This window comes from Antechinus flavipes, chromosome 1, assembly GCF_016432865.1.
Source record: "Antechinus flavipes isolate AdamAnt ecotype Samford, QLD, Australia chromosome 1, AdamAnt_v2, whole genome shotgun sequence".
NCBI lineage: Eukaryota > Metazoa > Chordata > Mammalia > Dasyuromorphia > Dasyuridae > Antechinus > Antechinus flavipes.
The window spans coordinates 158,310,224-158,319,328 of record NC_067398.1 but is presented as its reverse complement, the minus strand read 5'-3'; the positions used below and the strand labels follow the sequence as shown (position 1 = coordinate 158,319,328).

The 9,105-nt window shown below is 36.1% G+C and overlaps 1 protein-coding gene across 1 annotated transcript; it reads left to right on the top strand.

Moving 5' to 3' along the window:
- Nucleotides 1-1,142: 1,142 nt before the first annotated feature.
- S100Z (S100 calcium binding protein Z) lies at nucleotides 1,143-5,147 on the top strand. The gene is made up of 2 exons (XM_051980066.1): nucleotides 1,143-1,393; nucleotides 3,835-5,147. Exons 1-2 carry the CDS (start codon nucleotides 1,253-1,255, stop codon nucleotides 3,991-3,993), a joined length of 300 nt encoding a protein of 99 aa, XP_051836026.1. The 5' UTR covers nucleotides 1,143-1,252; the 3' UTR covers nucleotides 3,994-5,147.
- The last annotated feature ends 3,958 nt before the right edge of the window (nucleotides 5,148-9,105 follow it).

Genomic DNA, 9,105 nt, shown 5'->3' with positions numbered 1-9,105 from the left:
GATGAACCTATTCTAATGAAATCACAAGTCCTTTGAAGCATTAAAATAGATATAATCTCTTCTGTGTAGCTAATCTTGATTGGGTTTAATTCTTCCCTAAGAGTAGATTTTCTGTCCAACCCTTAGTTACTTTGCCCAGTAAATAGTACCAACAGTATAATACATATTGTTTAACTGACAGGCCATTCAATATTGTTTTTAATCACTAAATCCAAATATTTGTGGAAGTCAGCTGTTTCAGGCCTAAATAGAAAGCCAGCATCCCTCCTTCCCTTTATAAAGAAGCCCACCTTGGAATTGCATGGAAGAAAAGAAAAAAAAGGGGCTTTTTCCCTCTTCTTGGGATCACTAAATTTTATAGTAGATAGAAAGTCAATTTTCCAAAATATAATAAATGATTTCTAGAATTGTTTCATGATATCTTCAACTTTCTTTTCTGTGCATTCATTTCATGATCTTTTGAACTATAAGCTGCTGCTTAGGATTTCATTACTATAAGCTTGCCTTTAGTTTTGCCAAGGTCTCTTCAGGTTTGAGCAAAACAGTTTTTCCTTCACCTCTTCTCTATATTTAGCTATCTTCCTAGTCATCAACTTCCTAGCAACTAATTGCATTTCTGACGCTTGTGTTTTAATGGTAGGTCAGGCTTCCTCTTTTCCCTTTCTTTCTCCTCCCCACCTCCAACCAGATGTAGGCAAAGGACTTCCAGCCCTTCCCTCATGGCCACATGAGGCAGTGGGGTGCTCACCTGCTCATTCTAGACAAATAACAAAGAGGAGGTTCCCTTAGTTGCATCTCTTGTTATTGATGATTTTCATCCATTCACCAGGGGAGCTGATGTGTGCTGGGTGGAACTCCTATCAAATGCAGATAGAGTTAGTTGTAACTATCTGTTGATACAGGAGTGTATTGCCAAAAAGGTATGAAGTTAAATATATTCTTCTTTGGTGGGGAGGAAAGATCTTTGTTTCTGAATGATTGTGTAATTACTGCTTGTTGACTAACTTGCAGAACAAATCTATAAAGGGTATACTTTGGGAAGCAAATCCCAAGCCCACTCATATAACCATTATTTTTCAGTATTAAAATGATTACTAAAGTCTGACAAATACCCCCTCATTTGCTTGAATGTCTAGGGGCTCTACTGGAATATTCTGTTTTCACAGCAGTTTCGAGTTTTCACCATCTGCTTTGGTCACCTTCCATCAGGCTTGCTTGGAGTTTCAGGTTGGTGCTAGTCCTGTTGACTGCCATGCCTACTCAGCTGGAGAAAGCCATGGATACCCTCATTAAAATCTTCCACTGTTACTCCAGCAAAGAAGGAGACATGTTCAAGCTCAACAAGGGGGAGTTGAAGATGCTGCTCCAGAGTGAGCTCACTGACTTCCTATCAGTAAGTGAGACTTTTTTTTCTTTCCAATTGGAGGTAAATGAAGACAGTTCCAAGGATGAGAATTGTATGTCCTTGTAATTTGACAATATGCCAACTGGTCCTGGAGCTTCAAATACACACATATTGAGATAGAGAAAAATAGGCAAGGAAGAAAAGAGAGAGAGAGAGAGAGAGAGAGAGATAAAGAGAGAGAGGAATAGACATAGATATGATAGAAGGATGGATAGATAACTAGATATTTTTTCTCCCAAAAGCCCAGCATCAAGTATGTGTGCATTTCATATACATGTGGTTAGAGTCTAACCTAAGACTTCTTCCATCTACCTACCCTCAAGTCCTTTCAGTTTCTGGGTTACAGACTTAGAACTTAAAGGGACATTGGGGACCTTCTTGTCCAACCTCTCTATCTTGTAGATGAGAAAATTGAGGCCCAGGGAGAGCAAAGACTTGACTAAGGTCATATAGGTAGTATTAGAGGCAGACTTTAAATCTATATCTTTTTAGAAGCAATGCTTTTTCCACCATACATTTTTGAGCAGTGCAAGAAGAGGAGAAAGTTGAAAGTGAAAGATTACTAATGTTACCTACCAATTCTAAACCTATGATCCCTAGACTTTTTTGAAACTCAGCTCCCCATCCCTTTTTTCATGAAACCTTGTTAGACCTTTCCAGATGTTAGTGTTTTTACCTGAAATGACTTTATACTGACTTTTAAAACTTTTTATTTCTGCTTACATATGTACTTATTGTTTCACCAGATGGAGTATAAATTTTTGAATTCAAGGATTGCTTCTTCTTTTTTGCATTTGTGTCTCCAGCATCCAACATAGTTCCTGGAATATTGCAGAGGATAAATGCTTTTTGATGAATTGATTGATAATCCTGTCATCCTGTTGGCAATTTAACCCATAGAGCAGGAAATCGTGCCTAGCTGGTAGCAAAATTGTATTGGGTATGATTTAGCTATACCAAAATTTAAGTTATGTATGGTGACATTTCGTGTAGCTTGCTCTTCAGTTGATTAAAATATAGGCTTTCTTAGAAGAGAGAGGGGAAAAAAGTCAATTTTGTGTAGTGAATGACTAAGATTTGGAAAGCTGCGTCAACTTGGCACAAGCTGATTGGAATCAATAGCTGGGGGTGTGTCTGGCATATGAGCCACTTCAGGAGACCAGGTGCATAACAAATAGATACTCTTCTTAAATTGGTACAGTTCAATAAATCTATGGAGAAGATCTTCTATTAACAGATTGCAGCACTGTCCTGAGGAAAAAATCATATCTTGTGGCATTAGGGGAGCTGCCTTGAATTGATCTGAACACAATTAGGATGCTTAGACAAGATATTATTATGTGTAAAGAATTTTGTAAATCTTTAAAACACTTCTGAAATGTGACTAGTAATTATATGGATCTTGTGATGTAGTTGGTGCATTTTGTGCTTAGTGACTCAGGTTTAATATGAATTTTAAAAAACAAGGTATAGTTTTCTACATGATCCTTCTTCAAGATTGGGTGCAATTTGGTGAGTATTTGTTAGGTACTTACTATGTACAAGGTCCTATGCTAGGCACTGGGATGTCTGGAATATTGCTTTATTTTAAATTTTTAACCAAGTTCCTTCATTGCATGACACTAAAGACTAGACACCCAAGAGGTGAAATTCAGACTTAGTACATCAATGCATTTTAGGACCAATTAATTTTTGTCAAGCTGATTTTGATCAAATATAAGTTTTACAGGCTTTATAAGTAGTAGTCAATAATATTATGTAAGAAAGGAGACAGTAGAGTATAGTAGGAAAATCCCTCAACTTGGGGATCACAGAACCTGAGTTAAAACCCTGGTTTACTGCCAATATGACCTTGGGAAAGTCATATAGTTCCCTTGTCGGTAAAAAATGAAAGAAGTGGATGAGATGACTTCTAAAGTCTGTCTTTGCTTTCCATTTATGATCCCATGATTCTAAGACCTTATTCACAATTGGAGAAAATGAATTACAATAAAGTAAACACTAGTCAGAGAAGAGATAGGCTTCTCTATGTACCTTCATCTTTTCAAAACCCAAATATATATATGAAAATGGCTCTCTCCCAAACATAGATGTCTTTTGCATCCTGAAAATACCCTGTAGGTGACTATGATATTAACTATTTTCTTCTCTGTATTGTATTGGGGAGATTGCTTTTGTGTTCATTCCAATCTGAGCTATGATGATAAAGTCTGAGAGGGTGGGACTGGGTCTGTCTAAATCAGGGTGTTCAGCACCAAGGACACCGCCACGCACATGGAAAATGTCTTAGGATGATGAAATTTTCAATGTAAATACCAGCTGTAAATACCAGATGGCATTTGTGAGCTATTGTGTGGGTCCTCCCTCCTCCACCCCATACCCCTCCCAGGCCAAATTTGAGAACTGGAATTTTCTTTCTTTCTTTTCAGTGCCAGAAAGATCCAGAGTTGGTTGACAAGATTATGAAGGACCTGGATGCCAATAAAGACAATGAAGTAGACTTTAATGAGTTTGTTGTTATGGTGGCTGCTCTGACAGTGGCTTGCAACGATTACTTTGTAGAGCAGCTGAAAAAAAAAGGAAAGTAGAAAGATGGGATAAATGAATCTTCCAGGCAAATACATGACCTGATTTGTTTATGTAGTCTTCCTCCCATCACCAAGCTATAATTAACCTTGAAATGTTATTAAATGAAATATATTGTAAAATATTTTTCCTTTAACTAGTGTCTTTGAAAATTGTCTAAATCTTGTGTGCCTGGTATCATAATTGTTTAGATTTATTAGAATGGTCATAAACATCTACTTTTTAGTCAGAAAAGAATATTATCACAAATGTCTATCTCCTCTCCAGCAAGGCTAGTAGTGCTTGGAATATTTATATTAGAATTTCTGTTTCTACTCTAATACCCTGGTAATTGGTTTATGTCTTCTAGTCTCTCCCTGCTCCAATCCATCTTAACACAACATCAATATAGTCTTCCTAAGGCATTAGTCTGTCACTCCCTTATTCAAATGTCTTCAGTGACTCCCTCTTGCTTCTAAAATAAACTGTGAACTCTCTCTGTCTAGCATTCTATAGACATTTTATTTTACTTGACTTTATACTCTAGGTGGGTATAGCATATTTCATTTGGTTGCATACCAGAATAATTTTTATTTTTACAAGTGAATATTTATTGAACACACAAACTAAAGAAGCTAAAATTTATTTTAAAAATTAAAAACAAAACTTGACTTTAAAAATATAAACTTTAACAATGAGACAATAAACTTTAACAAAATTCCAAAAAAAATTTTTTTTAAATCATTACAGTTTGTCCAGGAGTACTTGGCATACTCTGTGCTCAAGTACATACTTCACATACTCTTCTGTTCCAGTTTAACTCTTCCCTAAATTCATTATTGCTTCTCCTAACCCCAGATCCTCACATGGGCCATCTGTCTCCCAGGTCTGACTGTACTCTATCCTCATCTTCATATGTTAGATTTTTCTCATCCTTCTAGGATGGTACTTAGGTGTGATCTCTCTCATAAAGCTTTTTCTGATTCCCTCATTTGTCCCCCCATCTTGCCCTCCTCAAAGTGTTTTACATTTTCTTCTCTGCTTATATGTTATATAGCTGAAGTAGGATGTTAGAGATTCAAGGACATTCAATGCTAATTTTTGTCTTTATATTTCCCTAGTAACTAATACTATGTATATATATAATAGATGCTTAATAAATGTTTCTTAAATTGCATTTTTGTTGAAATATCATTTCATGATTCTAATTTGTCCTTCTCCACAAACACTTGGAAATCTTATTTGGTACTTTCTCATTACACTAAAGAAAGGCATGAATTCAGTCTCCCTCCTCTCTTGTGCCTCTTTTTTTAATTGAAAGAATCCAGCGATGCTAATTAAGATTAGAAAAGATTTGTGAGAGAATGGGCCATGTTAGTAGTTTTTTTAAAAAAGAGTGCTGATTCTTTAGTGACATCTTGTCAGTCCATGGGCAGTAGAAATAGATCCCAGATGCAGGAGACTTGTAACAAAATGGAGCTTGGAGAGGAATGGGAAAGAGAGGGAGATCTCAAACTATCATTTCATTTGTGTAGAGAATTATCTCTAAAGAAATTCCCTTTGTCAGTTATAGATATAGTGTGATTCCTGGGGCATACTACACATATAAAATTTTGTATTAGAAACAAGATGTTAATCTATTTAAGATAGGGGTACAAAACTGCATGGACTTCAAAGAAATCTAGACCCAAGAGGAATCAGTAGAACTAGGCAAGTAATCTTGAATTGGGGTAATACAGATACTGAAGATCATTCCCAGGTAATTGGCTCAAGCCAGGGACTCAAGGATGGTTTAAAGGATCAGGCAAGAATTTAAGATTTAAACAGGTAATGAGTCCAAAATTCAAGGAAGCAATCTGGACGATAAGAATCAGACACAGAAGGACCCTGGACAACAAGAGTATTACAAAGATGACTACAGGGGCAGCTAGATAGCTCAGTGGATAAAGCATTGGCCCTAGAATCAGAATGACCAGAGTTCAAATCCAGCCTCAGACACTTAACACCTACTATTTGTGTGAAAATCCCACTAAGCAAATTACTTAATCCCAATTACCTTGCAAAAAAAAGAAAGAAGAAAAAAAGGAAAAATCATTGGATTTGGAGTTAGCAGAACTAGATTCAAACAATAATTCTGCTGCTTATACCTTCTGTCAACTTGGGCAAGTTAGCTTCGCTTTTTTGGGTTCAATTTCTTAATCTATCATATAAGATATTGGATCTTTTCACCTCTAAGTTTTGTAACATCATAAAAGTTAGAAACTTGGAAAAGACTTTAGTTTGAAGGTACCAATTGTGAAAAACGGTGAGACTTTACATGTCAAAACTGAACACAAAGAACAAATAACAATTAGTAAACACTTATTTAATACCTACTCTGTGCCAGACACTGTGTTTAGCACTAGGCAGACAAAAAAAAAAAAAGCAAAAGAAAGCCCTACCCTCAAGGAACTCACAGTCTGATGGTTCAAAAAATAGAAAATCAAAAATCTTTGCCATCAAGAAAATTACATTCTATTGGGGGAAATTGAATATATATATATAAAATATAATATATATATGTATATATATATACATACATACATACATATATATATATATATATACACAATATAGATCAAGCAAATGTAAAGTAATTTTAAGAGGGACAATAGTTCATAGGGAGAAATTAGAAGAAGCTTCCTGTAGGAAGTGGCAAACAAACAACAATAACACCAAAAGGTGAAAATACTATGCTTTGATCCATATTCAGTCTCTATAATTCTGTCTTTGGATGTGACTGGCACTTTCCATCACAAATATTTTGTAATTGCCTTGAATTGCCTTATTGAAAAGAGCCAAGTCCCAAGAGCCATTTAAGAATTACTTATTTCCTCTTTCCCTCCCTTCTTTTTCTCCTTCCTTCCCTCCCTCCCTCCTTCCTTCCTTCCCCCTCCTCTCCTCTCTCCTTCCTTCCTTCCTTCCTTCCTTCCTTCCTTCCTTCCTTCCTTCCTTCCTTCCTTCCTTCCTTCCTTCCTTCCTTCCTTCCTTCCTTCCTTCCTTCCTTCCCAAATTTGATGTGTTATCCCTCCCTGGAGTATTTGCATATAAAAAGAGAAATGTAGAGAGAGGATAACGTTTAGCATGTGTGAATGACTCTAATTGTGGAATTTCAAGCTTCAGAGAAGAAGATATTTTTAAATGGAGTCTTTAAAGTGCCCTTCAACCTATCCTGCATAGGCAGATGTCTTCCAGAAGAAAAGCAGTCATGTGGTGAAAGTGTCTGGTATAATGGATCAGTATTTGACCAGAGATGAGAATCATTCAGGATGAGAAGGTGTGAATGGGGTGATGATGTGCTTGAGTGGAAGGAGAAACCATGATGAAAACCGATCAGATCTTAAAGGTAAGCGCCTTCTAATGAGCACACCTGATAACTTCATCTGTGCTAATGGGAAAGAGCAAGATGAGAAATGACTTCCTAATCCTTCCCCCAACTAAGGCTATCCCTCATTTCCCAGGCAAAATAAATATATTCTAGAGGCCAGAGAAAAATGTCTCCTAGTCTCCATCTGTATTTAATCCATTAATGACTCTCTTGGTCAAGCCAAGGGAGACATTTTGGATCAAAAAAGGCCTCTCTCTCTGCAATCACCCTCTTGGTATCAGCTATTTAACTATAAGTCAGGAAGGTTGGGAGTAGACATGGAACAAAGAATCCTGAAACATCTGGATTGAAGAAATGGGGACTCAACAATGGACATAAAAAGAAAAAAGTCACTTCTGCTTATTTGTACTGCCATCAATCCTAGAAGATTCTTTGTGGAAAGAGAGGAGACATTAAATGTATTTCTGGGATTACATTGAAATTAACTCTCAGGTAAATTGAACTTTTAGGTATCTGATGTGTTATATTCTGGATTTCTCCAGGGAGTTTGGGGTACAGAAAAGAACATTGGAGCCAAGTGACTTGAGTTTTAATCCTTGCTTTGCTACTTAATTGCATTATGACCTTGCTTAGTAATTGCCTGTCTAGTTTCTCCATCTTTTAAATAAATTTGACCCAGATGATCTCCAAAGTCTCTCCCTAACTTTCAGGGAAGAAGAATTACAGGATATAGAGGTGAAGGGGACTATCTAGCCCAGGAGTTTTCAACCTTCCCTGTGTCATGAATCCCTTGGGTAGTTTGATAAAGCTATAGATCCTTTCACAGGAAAAAAACAGATTTTTAAATATATAAAATAAAATACATAAAATTATGAGAGCAACCAACCAATTATATAGAAATATAGTTATCAAAATATATTGCCAAAAAAAAATTCTGAATCTCAACTAAAGAATCTCTGATCTAGTCCTATCCTTTTTTTTTTTTTTTTTTTTTTTTTACATTTTACAGATAAGGAAATTAAGTTCCCAAGAGATATAATGCAACTGGACTTTTTTTGAGATGCCATACATTGTTTTATTCTGTACCTGATTGCCATTATGTGTGATGTGTGAAGAAGTGAATTCATGACAGAATGTGACTATTTCTCCGTAGCCTTTAATTAAATATGTCCAGAGTTCACATAGCTTAAAAATGAGCTGCTAAAACACAAAAACTTAAATCCTATCCTTTAAGATTTCTCAGGTCCCTAAAGAAATTAATTTGGGGGGAGGGGAGGAAAGAATCAATTGAAAAGGGAAAAAAGCAATTCAGCTCTCAAATTAAATTTCAGATGAAATAGAAATACAATGATGTACCAAAAGCGCATTTTTAGAAAGAGTGAACCATTCAGAATTGTGTTGTTATTAAGTATATACAAGCCTGGGAAGACAAAATTTCCTGGCTTCTTAAGTTCATAGATACTGACATTTACTTTTGCTGTGTTTTCAATGAAATTTAAACAGTACTCCAGGAATATCAGTAGAACTGTGTAAGTTGATGTTTAGATAAGATTTTATCCGGAAATCAAGGTGAAGAGAGGTCATTAAACCAGTTTTGGAGAGATCATCCCCCTGGATTCACAAAAATTCCTTCGTTTTGGGCTGAGTCTCTGAAGAAAACAAGTCTCTGGCATTAAGGAAAAAGCTTTGATCCTATTCCTGTTCTGATTGAACTCAACATAGGCCCTCAGTCCTGTAAATTTCTGTTTGGCCTAAATAGGTACCCCCA

What these genes read in the sequence shown, in the direction of transcription:
- S100Z (XM_051980066.1), top strand. Translation starts at nt 1,253, where the DNA reads ATGCCTACTCAGCTGGAGAAAGCCATGGATACCCTCATTAAAATCTTC. An exon ending in AGCTCACTGACTTCCTATCA is followed by an intron (nt 1,394 to 3,834) that starts GTAAGTGAGACT and finishes CTTTCTTTTCAG; the next exon opens with TGCCAGAAAGATCCAGAGTT.